This window comes from Tyto alba, unplaced genomic scaffold, assembly GCF_018691265.1.
Source record: "Tyto alba isolate M040663 unplaced genomic scaffold, T.alba_DEE_v4.0 Super-Scaffold_44, whole genome shotgun sequence".
Taxonomy (NCBI): Eukaryota; Metazoa; Chordata; class Aves; order Strigiformes; family Tytonidae; genus Tyto; species Tyto alba.
Genome location: NW_024881320.1, coordinates 10,057,662 through 10,070,570, shown reverse-complemented (window position 1 = coordinate 10,070,570; position 12,909 = coordinate 10,057,662). Strand labels below are relative to the sequence as shown.

The 12,909-nt window shown below is 40.9% G+C and overlaps 1 protein-coding gene across 1 annotated transcript in view; it reads right to left on the bottom strand.

Annotated features, from left to right (window-relative positions):
- PPIL2 (peptidylprolyl isomerase like 2) overlaps positions 1-11,733 on the bottom strand; it is a 73,989-nt gene extending 62,256 nt beyond the window's left edge. The window contains exons 1-5 of the mRNA XM_042805235.1: positions 11,580-11,733; positions 11,452-11,501; positions 10,911-10,956; positions 9,951-10,013; positions 9,738-9,789 (exon numbers count right to left, since the gene is read on the bottom strand). Coding sequence (XP_042661169.1) covers positions 9,738-9,789; positions 9,951-10,013; positions 10,911-10,956; positions 11,452-11,501; positions 11,580-11,611 — 243 coding nt within the window. The 5' untranslated portion in view covers positions 11,612-11,733. The remainder of the gene's footprint in view (positions 1-9,737; positions 9,790-9,950; positions 10,014-10,910; positions 10,957-11,451; positions 11,502-11,579) is intronic.
- Between the last annotated feature and the right edge of the window lie 1,176 nt (positions 11,734-12,909).

Sequence of the window (12,909 nt, the reverse complement as noted above, 5' to 3'; positions counted from 1 at the left end):
ATGAGGCTCTGACCCTCTTGGATATGCACCAGCCTGAAAAGCAATCAAAATGGGCTCATTTGATTCTCTCCCCACATGAGTAGAGTTGGTGACATGCAGCAAAAGTTGTACTTGGTAAATACGTACTTTTCTGCTCTATCAACAGCAATTGCATTAGTGTTAAAATGTTCAACACCTGGGTATCAGACACTCTTCTGAATGGCCTCTAGCAGGAACACACAATAATCCAGTGAAGCTATGATGGGGAAAATTAATGTGTCACATCTGAACTGGTTGACAACACAAGGACAAAATCATCCAGTGCTGGTGTGGCCATTTGGTAGGTTCCCATCCCACCAAAACAAACACAGAGTTACCTCAAATAGAAGAGAAAGCCAAACCAAATACTAATATTAAAACAACGTTGCCTACCAAGTACCAATTTTAGCTTAACAACAACAAATAAATTTTGTATTAAATTCTTTGGTTCCTGTAAAGACAAGATCTGTTACTCTTTGCATACAACTTCACATCTTAAGAAGCCCTCTTATAATTTTCTCTGCTATAAAACCTTCAAGAAATATAAGAATATTAATTCAATTAATAGTATTGGAATAACTTAATGTATAATGGATATTCCAGATCTTGTAAATGGATTTAATGATAACAAAAGGCATTGGAAATCTTCAGTAAGTCTACACATTATGGCAATGTCTTAGGAAACAGCAGCACTGCTTTAACAACATAAACCATCTTCATGTAGTTCAGTATTTCATGAAAAATTTGGGGTCAGCAGCCAAGAGGCCACAATAGTCTCATGATTCAAGGTATCGTTTCTATGTTCAGTTTAATGGCAAAAATGCTAGATATTTATCATGTGGACAACTGTCTACCAAATGCTAAAAAGATACCCTCAATTCACATTCTTGGATGAAGCTGCTGTTTAACTGCAGCTTTCATCTACTACTGAACTGGTATGGAAATGGACACAAAAGATCCTTCATTACCCACTTCCAGATCACTGTATTTCCATATTTAAATTTTAATTAAACTGACACCATATGGTCACCAAAGCCTTGTCCAGGGAATCATAAAGATATGCCAGATAACACAAGTGGTTCACAGATAACTAGCAATAATGTTGCTCTATCAAAGAGCACATTAACAGAAATTACTGTGAGAAAAAGAGGTGTAGTTTCACGTGCAAGATTAAACCTGCAGTCTTAATGCAGTCAGAAATCCATCATTCCAGAGACCCACAGCCAAACACAACATGGTTCATGGAAAAAAAGCTTTGCAGAGCATCAGAAAGCTAGTCTCCAATTTTAGTGAAAACCAGACAAGGAACGATCTGTGGGAAACCTCATACTGCATCTCATTTAAGGCTAGAGTGTTTCACAGCTGCTAGATTTTCCAAAGTGTCACAATCACAAAACCCCATCCAATGTGCACACTTCCATCAAAACACGGAAAAGGGAAAAAAAGGGACCATCTGTTCAGTCTATAAAACCTAGATGTAAATACTTCCTTGCTGTAAGGGAAATAATGCATCAGGAATAATGCTAGAAACATTTATCTGCCTGTGTCCAGAGCTGGCTTACTGGATAAAACACTGCTCATCACCACCACAATCCCCATCAGCAAGGTATGAAGGAGACACAACAGCTTGGCTGGTGACTCATAACACTGGAGGGTTTTAAATGTCTCCTTTTGATAAAGCACTTGAACAGTAGGTCTAGGCAAATCTCACCTTATTCGCCCTCACTGTTTCCCAAAGATACAGGGAATTGAAAAATAAATCCCCCTTTTAGGACAAAAAAAGGCTAACTCTTTGTGGTGCTGAGTGCACTACTGTAAAACACACAAATACAACTTCAGAAGATAAACAACCAACGATCCACATGTTCGTCAGTAACAACGTAAAGTGGGAAAGTTTCAGAAAACCCAACAAAAAAGGATTCATCTTCCAGTTCATCAGCCTCACTAGGACTTTCATCACCTTGGCCCTCCTGTGCTTTATGACCATTTCTAGTTATGACACACAACTTTCTGCTCATTCCTCTGGGTAGGAATCATGTCCTCATGTGTTTCTATCCGGGGCCTTGAAATTTATAATCACTGGTCAAATATTAACTCATTTAGACCGTTGACTAAAAGCTAGTAATTTCTGAAGCAAATGAGGTAAGACGACACGGTTCAGTTGATGCATACTGAAGAGTTCATCTCGTTCAAAGCAAATTCTAGGCATTTGAGCAGCAGCCTGTCTGGTACCCCCAGACACAAATGCACCTGGAGAGAGATGCTTAATGATGATGGCTGTAACCACCCATGCCTGAAAAACTGCTACAGGCCACAGAAATACAGGCAGCAGCATCCAACTGGAAGCAAGCAACAACAACAAAAAGAGAAAAGAAAGAACCACTCCTTATCTGGGATAACTCTTATTTATAAGTACCTGCTTCTGAAATGACCCAAGCTATAAAGAGAAAAATGCAACAGTTTATCATATTCTGAAAGTACCATTCACGTCTCAACCAACACATACACTGAAACTGTTCTCTGTCTTACAATATCATGTGTAATAGATCAATGTATTATCAAAGTATTTAAGGAAGAGATTATAAAATATTCTCACCACTGCACCAGGCATTCACCCAGCATTTACTATATACGACTAAGATTAACTCTGTTCAAAGAAGGTAAGATTAAACAGATGCAAAGACAACTGTGACCATTTAGGGTATAGAGAACTTAAAGGCAAGAAGAACATCTGGCAGGAAAATACAAGTCTCAACAAGAAAATGTCAAGAAAGCATTAAATTCCTCTATACCAAATACACAGCTGTAAACACTAACAGAAAAGCTCAATTTTGGCACAAATACAAATGAGACTAAACTGGTCAAACCCAAAATTTACAGAAGGTATCAGATGAAAAACCATCAGAAGAACCTCTCAGTAGTCATATCAGGAAGAAACCAAACACCGGTTCAAGACAGAGCACGCAGTTTGCAAAGCAGACTGAAAGAGACCTGAAGACCTCTGAGAGTCTTCCAGTTTTCTGTTCCTGATCATTTCACCCTTCTTTCTGCAACACATGAAAACCAACTAAGCTAGATTTGTCTGAATCATTTTTCAACAACAAAGCTTCCCTTGGTTTTATTTCTGTAAGCTTTGTTCTCTGCTCTGTAATAAGCTATTACTCATCCAGAACAAAACTGTATTCCCACTCCCCACCGAAACTTTTCTTACAAATAAACAAGAAAAAACCTCCCCTCCTTCACTTCAAAGGTACAGGAAAAATTATGGCAAGTTTAACAAAAAGGAAAAAGGGGAGGCAATTGACATTTAAACCTATGCAATATCTGAAGACTTGACTGAGTTGCAACAGGCAAATTAAGAAATATATTTTGAATTTCAAAGTTTAAGATACGCTGGCTTCTTCTGACATGTATGTGAAAAACATTCTCTAGAGAAGAAATAAAATTCTCATTTATACATTAGTTATGCTACAGCCAAATGAGACCTGAAGGTACTGACTGATGCACCTAAATGATCACTCATTTACAAAGCACCAAGGAGAAAATGTAGCAGACTACTTTGATTTCAGTTGCTGTGCTCTGATGTTGAGGAAAAAAACAATGAAAGGGGGATATGTCTCACTCCTGAATTTCTCTGCATAATGAAAAATATCTCAACTGGTCAAACTATTTTGCTCTTAATTAGATAGTCCCATCTAGATACAGAAAACTGATGTTGAGATAGCCTGTCTGTGGAGGACTACACAGCATTTTCCTCTCAATATTTTGTATCTAGACAAAGAATGAAAATGCTCAGAGGAAGCATAATCTCTTTGGAAATAGTAAGAGTGAAGAAAACTTTTCAAGAGGAAAAGATGAAAAGTCACAAGGAAAACCTGACTCCTGCTGCAGTGTGCCATCTTTGGAAGACCATCAAAATCATAAGGTAGTATTACCACCATGTTGCAGAAAGGTCTAGACAAGCACTCTGAAAATGCATCACAATGAACATTATCTACAGCTATTACATTTTCCTGACAATGTATTCCAACAGCAGCTACTGCTATGCTGGCATGAAAGAGGTCACCTTCAAACCACAGATCCTTGTCTGATGACATCCATTATTTGCTGCTCATTATCTAGAAACACACCTGGAATAACACAATTAAAGCATCAATCTGCAGTAAATTACCACACAGACCATATGAACCGAGGTAAAAGCCATAGTCACTGTTGATTTAGCCCATGTGGGTCACATGAAACTTGAACTCGTCCTCTCCTCCATTAAGGCTGGAAACCCGTTCCACTCTGTTAGCTGAGTTTTTTCTGTGGTCTTGATCTTGACTCCTCTGACTCAGTAATGTATGAAGCTCATCCAACCCACTTACAGGAATCCATTCTTGAAACACATGGGCCCTGCGTGATTATTCGGTAGATATGGAGAGCAATTTGTAGTGAACTATAAAGCCTTGGCTGGAACATAACCTGTACTTTAACACCCGTTCCTACAGTACTTGATATTTCCCTCACTCTTGACATGCTGCAGTTTCTTTATTCAGAATATTGCAAAAGAAATAAAAAACACATACCTAAGCCTTCTTTCTCATCATGTTCACTTCTCGAGTGAAGAAACAATTATCAGGGCTTTCTATTTCTGTATCTGTGCTTTCAAAATATGTACATGGTAAAAACACTCATGTTTAAGGAAGTTTCACCTTTGCTCTAATTTCTGCATCCTTTTCAGACAGGATTTCCCTTACTTAGACAGCCAAAAACTTTTTCAGTGCATAGAAAAAAAAGTGCTATAAGGTTGTTTGCTCATTTTTAAAGTGGGTTTAATAAACTGGGCTGTAAAAAAGTAATCTTCTCCATATCGCCTCCATTAACCTGGTCGTCAGCAAACTTCTCTCATCACAAGACCAGCAACTGATTTCTATGAGACTGACTGAAATTTAGTTGATCAAATTGAAAAGAAACCATGCTTTCACAATAAAATGAAGTAACAACAGCCACCAGCATTTGGGTGAGGAATTAGCTAATACACATTTGAGGAATGTATTTGTGAATGACTTTCCAAAGTTTTGAAGTAACAGCCTCGGTTGCTATTTTTTCTTTTGAGGGTAAGAATTTATTGGTTTTGAAAGTGCCTGTAATTATTTGGGCAAGCATCATTCTACCAACCTTATTTCAAACAAATAATTAAAAAAAAAGGGCACTGCTGACATTCCTACGTGAGCAGTGCTGGAGGGAGGAGGTGTCTGCTACAGGCTCTGGCACTGCTGTAGGGCATTGCAGGTTTAAGATGTGAGTCTCTGGGTGCTTTCAAAGCATGGATCAGACAGGCTTACAGCATGAGGCAGGCACCTGTACTGCTGCAATTATTTGATCATATTAGTCATAATCTCACCCCAAGTCATTCTTATTTGGTAAATACAGGATTAAGAGTGTGGGAGAACAATAGCAAATATTTATCTTGTATGCAGAACAAAACTTTGGGTAGAGCTCTCTCTTTTAAGAAGGCAGATGTCCTACGGGGAAAAGTCAGAGATTTTCAGGCTTATTTCTCCAAAGTTAGTCTTCATTTTCCGTGTCTGTGGCTCTGCCCCAGACCCCTTTCTACAGTTACCTTCTGAGGCAGTCCAAGCAAAAGGCTTTCCCCAACCCTAAAAAAAATCCACAAAATTTATAAAAATGTTCCTATTTAACCTAGTACAAAGCTAAGACCTTGTGACATTTAAGAAGATCTCTTTGGCCTGTAGGTCTGGATCCTAATCTTGCATGAGACAGGGCACAACACAAATTATGCTCTGTCTCATTCAGACCAGAAATGTGACTCCTAGTCTCATACATCCACCACAGAGCATCTTCACATCTCTTAACCTAACTCTAAGGCATACGTTAAGCCCAAGCTAAATTAACTGAACCGAATCCTGTTTGTCCTTCAAGACGTATATATGCAACAACCACACAGCTGCACGTGGCCCTTAACATGAGGATTGCCTCTCTGGGTCATGCAGGATCAGCAAACACATGGATTTTAGTTTGCTCTGAGCAGCGCAGGAAGAATTCACATAGGTGAGCCCTCTGCATGAGTTTAAAAGTAGATGCACCTAAAACAGTCACAAAATTTACTTTGGACCAAAGGCTTAGAAGCAAATACCAGAGATGAACTGACTTTCAACTGTCCAAAAGAACTAAATTCCCACAGAAAACATGGGACCATGGGACAAAGTCTATAGCTACTTCTGAAACAGGGAAGAGATATTCACCCAAAGTTACAGGGCCTTAAATGGGGCTGAATGAAGTACAAGCACAATAAACTGGTCTGCCCACACACAGTTAGAATGTCACTGAACCAGAATGGAAAAATAGGTATTTACATCAGACACATTACAATGCAAAGGAGAAAAATAGCCCACATGTAACATACCCATGCAACAAAGAACAATTTCCTTGAAATTCTGGTCAAAAGGCACGCTGATCTATCATCTGTTCATATTTGAGATTCCAACAAAAGAGACATGCTCTGACCAATCTCACTTCTTGGAAACAGGTACTCCTGAGCCCAGCTGGCTGACTTGTGTGGGCATGCTGGTCAGGGCTGTCATATTGCCGCTCCATGAAACATTCTGGCAAGCTTACAACTATCTGCAAGCTCAAGAAGCCAAAGTGCTGTTCTCAGTAAAAAGGAATGAGCTAACTATGACCTTCCTCTTTATTCTGCGTAATTTTAGTGTAAACATAAGCTAGGACAGTGTCCTGACAAAAATGTAAGTGAGCCAATGCCATCTGACAGGCTGTATTCAGCTGCAAAAGATGCACTGTTACTTCCAAAATTATTGGTGTAGTAACAGAAGTATTTTTTACCCCTGTGGTATTCTTACACAAAGGGGAAAAAAAGTAAATCTGAAGTTACTTTCTGGAATATCTCATGTGAAACTCTAGACAAAAGTCAACAGTGATTTGTTTCTCCTAACCGGATATTGGTGTCCATACTGTACTTCAGAAGAATGTTCGGAAAAGCAGGAAAAAATAAACCATAAACCATGAGGAAGTATAGGGAAGGAAAGCTAAACCATTTAAAATATTTTAAACATATCAAAAAATAACTACAATCTTAGCATTGCAAAATTTCTTTAAAAAGGAATGCTCGTCCAATAGTTTTGTGTTCAGAAGAATCAGAGAAGTCACTTGTAGATCAGTTCATGAATATCCAATTAATAAAAGACTAGCACAGCTCTACCCCCTGGGAGCACTGTGAAGATAAATATATTAATGGTTGCAAGGCTCTCCATTTCTCCACTGAGGGGTCAACTTCAGAAATAAGACAGCTAGACAGAATTAGTGAGTACCAAGAGTGCACTATTAACAACGTCATTTCCAAGTAGCCTATTGACTTCTCTAAAACGTTTGGCCTGCAGCAAACCATATCAACAGAAGTACAAGCCACAAAGGATTTCATTATCATTTTTAACTTCAGGACGAAAAAAAAAAATGGAAAAATTCTCCAGAGCCTCATAACCAATCACAAATTGTCAATCTATGTAAAGTAACTTCATCAGTCACTGTACAAAACATGGCATGGCAGCTAGCCTGGCTCAATTCCTTTTTAAACAAACCTGGAGTCTTGAGTTTCTGTAAGTCACCAATTCATTACAGAAAATATTTTCTGGTTTCCACAATGAGCAAGCTGTCTAAATAAAAAGCAGTGCACAAACAATGACATTAAATAGAGGGCAGCACAGTCTTGATATGCACAAGCTCAACTCACTGACTTCCTTCACCACCTACTCTGACTTGTCCCAGCACCCTCATCCCGTTCCTGCCCAACACCATCCCTCCCTTCCAAAAACCAGAGCTGGCCCTCTGGGAAACAAAGGCTAAATTAAGACACCTCCTTCAACCCCACTTATCAACTTATAGCTCCATAGGGCTGGATTCCACAGGGCTGTGTGCTGTTCTGGAGATCAAGCATTCTCCTTTTTCTTCCAAGTGCTCTGGAACATCTCCATCCTGTGGAGGACAGAGCTGTACAGCACACATCCACCACTGAATAAAAGGGCTCCCCAGAGTGATACAGAGGAAAAGGGAACGAGTGTTGAGAAGAGCTGGAAGTGCACTGCAGATCAATTACAGAAGCACAACTTTGGGTAAACTAAGAGATCTCAGTGTCTGACTTCATTTGAGCATTTGAGGTTCACCAAGTCTATTGTGCAACATCTCCCTTTCTCTATATTACACAAGACCACTAAACAGATTACACTTCTTGCTTAGCATTTACCCAAAGTAATTTTAAATCCCATCACTGTTCACAGTCTGAAATGAAAGCAGGTGTCATGGAGCTGCTCTGAGTGAAAAAATTTGATTTGGCAACAACCCAAAACTCCCAACCAATGCACAGAGCATCAAGGCGCTGAGAGGCTGGCAAAAACAAATGAAATAGCTGTAATTCCATTCCTTCTCAACAATACATTGGCCTCTTCATGTGTGAAGAAAGACCTTCAATCATCTCTCCATCACACAAACACACCTGCAGTTTGCGATAACTGAAGATACTGAGTCTCAGACAACCTGTTCACATTTAGAGTTTGGAATGCTGAATCGGTATATAGCTTCTCGTATCTGTCTGTTGGGAAAATCTTTAATCAAACACAAGATGTTTCAAAGGTAATCTCAAACCACACAGCCATCTGTAAACCCACCAACAATCTCGTGCAATGGCTGCCACCTAATGCTCAGGAAAGTAACTGCACTTATTGAAGGAAAAGTTTCAGTAGCTCAAGCAACAATTTCTGTTTAAAACTTTCCTATGCCATCACAGTGTACTCTCTTTTAATGCCAACAAGGAAATATTTCCAGTACTTTATATGTATCTGGTGCTTTACAACTTCACATTGGTACAGAAAGTAATCCCTTCATAATTATCATTTATGTAGAAAAAGGGGGAGAAAAACCACTAGTGCACTGATGATAGTGCGAAATCCCAGTCTTACTGTGAACTATCATGATAGAGAAAGATCAGAAGGTTTCTGAAATATATTGTCAAGATAACTCAAAAGATTTTGCATTTAAAGATTACCTTTCATAATATCATTTATTAATCTCTTTAATTTGCATAAAGCCAAATATCCTTTTGGTTAAGAAACATGACTGCAAGATAATCACAGATGGAGAGGTGAGCTTGCCAGCCCCTTGCCCTGTACAGACTAGAATTCTGCTTATACAAGGCAGCAGTAGAGAATCTTTTCTGTCAGTGAGTAGTCAGGCTTTCTGGTTGCCACTAGCAGTAACAAGCAGTTATCTATACAGATTTTAATTACGCCACACCTGTAAGAAAGAAAAGATACGCTGGGCATTTATGTAATTGAACTGCATGTTTTTTCTGCCGTATGACTTAAAATCCAATGCAAAAAAAAAAAAAAAACCTCTCCTCTTTCTTACACACACACAGTCAAAGGCTGATTGTTTTCTTCTACAAAGATCATCATCAGATCATTAGACAGTGAGGGGATATCAAGTCTCAAAAATCCAGAAGACCTTTTTTTTAATTATTTTTTTAGCTAAAAATAGAACCCTAGTAAATCTTTACATTGAATTCAGCAAAGCTGATCTCACAAATAACATACTTCAGAACAGCACTCCCATTCAACTTCTTTTTCTTTCATTAAGGCACTTTTGGTTTTCCCCCACACATTAAATAGGAAACTGAGCATAAGGAAAGCAAAGACATCATTACTTACTTCTCCTGTGATTGGATTGGTTCCATACTTCTTTATCCAAGGAACAATGCTCCTGAAAATAGAAGGGATAAAGTAGTAAGTGACAAGCACCATCAGAAACCTCTATTGATGGGCATGATTATTTTTGCCAACTTGTTAATACCAAATTATGATTACACAGCTGTAACCAGTTCAGCAACATAAAAATAAATCTAAGAATAGACAGTAACTTACAGTATGTCAAAGACTGTCCCATCTGGTGTGCAAACTGGGTATTCAAATGGCTGCAGAGACAAACTAGAAAAAAGTATATGTTCTTTTTAGCAAAATCAGCTGGAAATCATGATGACAGAAGCAAGTAACATTTTGCTGATTTACTTGCACATTAAAGCAAGGCCTGTATGACTGAAAATATTGAGTGGCTGCCAATACCCTCTACCTGATTCTACATAAATTAGGTTAACAACAAAATCCATTAAAAGAACTGCTGCAGTTGAGTAAAGTGTAGCTGCCAGCACTCACAGCCATAGAGCCAAAGGATGCTGTAATACCCCCCCGGCCTGCTTCCACTGCCATACTGGGCCCCACCAGCACAAAAGATGGTTCAAACAGAAACACTCACTGAAACAGGATAGGGAGTAACTGGCAATCACATTCAGCATCCTCCGTTAGGATGTTGCCATAATCCAGCCAGCTTTTAGCCAAGCAGAAGTGTTCATAGATGTGCATACTAACTTCTTCAGTTTACACAAGGATTTCTAACTGACCTCTACTAACCCCTCTCTCACTCCAGCACTTCACGCAGTAAACTCTAAACAAAAAAAAATAGTATAAATGTTCCTTCAATCTACCTAATCACTGCCTCAGAAAGATGAGTGACTGACCAAGCATGTTCTGAGCAGGGAAAAGTATATTCAAGACCCGATTACACAGATTTGAGAGACTGGAATGTACACTGTAATTGTTCTGAATTATTTTATCACTTGTGCATTCTTTCAGCCATCAGCTCCAATGTCTGCAGACAGTAACCATAGAAAGTATAGATATCGTTTCAGTTCTTATTGAATGTTTTCTTGATGCATTACTAACATAGCAGGCACAAGTCAGCCTCAGAAAAACATGGCCTCAGTAATAGTTCGTCAACATCCTGATAGAGATGCATCATTTAATAATAGCGTAGATTTGCTGTCTTACCTGCAGTGATCAAATGATAAACGTCTAAAATTAGTTCGTGGAAGGTCTGTTTATGGAAAAACAACCACAACAGTTTTAATATATACATAGTATTTTGAGTAACAAATAAACATTTGCAAGTTACATTTTGCTATATACCTGGTGGCAATTTACTGATAACAAGGATAAATACACTAAAGCTTGTAAAACTATAACTGAAGTCGAACTTCTGCAGAGAAGAGACTCCTCAACTAAAATTACAGAGTCAGGAAAAAAAAAAATCAAAACAGAGCTCAGGCAGACTGACAGCACCGAGCTTAAATCTGATGATTAACACCGTATCCACCTCCACGCTCTGCCCTACCAGTGGGCGCAGAGCTCGCGGAAGGGAGGGACAGCTCAGCTGGGCGTTAAACCTCCAGATTCTGCCACCGGCGCCGGGCCCGGGGGCCGGCTGGGGGGGCGGCGGGCGCCCCGGGGACGCTCCGCCCGGGGAGGCGGCCCCAGCAGCCTCCGCACCGCAGGGAACGGGGGGGGGGGGGAGGGGCACTCACTCCTTTACCTGCTTTCTTGCCCCCGTAGAACTGCGTGTACTCCGCGCACGTGATGTACCTGCCGAGACAGAGGGGTCACTCGTGGGCAGCCGCAGCGCGCCCGCGCCCGCCCACGCCCCACGCTCCCCCCGCTCACATCTTGTCCTTCTGGTGCTGCCTCTTCCCCATGGCGGCGGCTACAGCTCCGCCGAGCCGCCGGCACCCGGACGGCTGAGGCCGCGGCGCCCTTCCGGTGCGGGTGCGGCGGCAAAAGGCCGCACCGCGGAAACACGGGCGGCGGGCGGCGTTCCGGGGCGGGGCGGGGCGCGGCGCGCTGAGGGGCGGGCGGCCGCCGGCAACGCTGGGCGCACGCGTAGGGCGGGCCTGCGGCCTCTCGGCTGTCTGAGGGCGGGGTTGCTCCCCGGGACTTGGCGCCTAGCTGAATTTAATTTTATTTCAGCTTTTACTGTAGCTGTGGTTGGGGCCTTCCTCACCGGCGCCAGGGCAGGGAGGCCGGGGAAGCCCTAAGGGAGTTTTGGCAGGTGTTTTCTGCCCAGGTCGCCTAGCGAGAACCTCGAAGCCCCCCAATGACCTTCCCCATTTCCCCGTCCAAACCATTAATTAATAAAAGCTCCTTGATTGTTCAAAACAACCTGCCCCCACTCCCACAGTGAAAGCGTTCCTTGTTGATTTTGGCACAGGCTTCCTCTGATGATGTAATAACAGCTTTAGACAGTTTTCATAGCCTTCATCTGAAAAAAATAAGATGCTGATTGTAAGCAGAAAATGATTAAATGTCCCATCTAAGAAAAACGTTCATCTTAATTTAAATGTATTTTGTTGCATGGAATTTAAAATCATACTGTTGCTGGTCAGCCAGGCAGTGACAGAATCTCCCAAGAAAAAGCAGGTTGAAAAACCTAGTGTCTAGTACGGAGACAGATCTTCAGAAAAAGTATTTCAGCATTTCTTCAAAGCCTTAATGACAAAGAACTTACTTTCCCTTAGCTAATTATATCTAAATCCTATTAAAAAGCATTAATTACAAGACTGGTATGAACAGCACAAGCCTGAACCAAAATTTGGGATGGCCCAAATCCAAACATCTTGCCTTTAGCAGGAGGAAAACTGCCACCTGTCTCAGCACTTTCACTATCAAACACCTCCAAAACTATCCATGCTCATTTGTTCTTTTCCTCATTAAACCGTCAGCCTGGCAGCTGCCTACTAGAACAGTTGAGAGTCAAAACCCATGGCAGCTGATAGCCAGACTCCCACTGACTGCACCAGACTTTGGACCAAACCTACCTTTTCCCCAGATCATGGCATCTATCTCCTGATTTAATCATTTCCACAGGTCACTTGCCTGCACACATGAGCACAAGCTGATGGAGTTGCAAGTGTCCCTGCTCCTTGCAGGGAGCTGAACTAGATAACCTTTAAAGGTCCTTTCCAACCCAAACATTCTATGGTTCTACTCCAGAAGA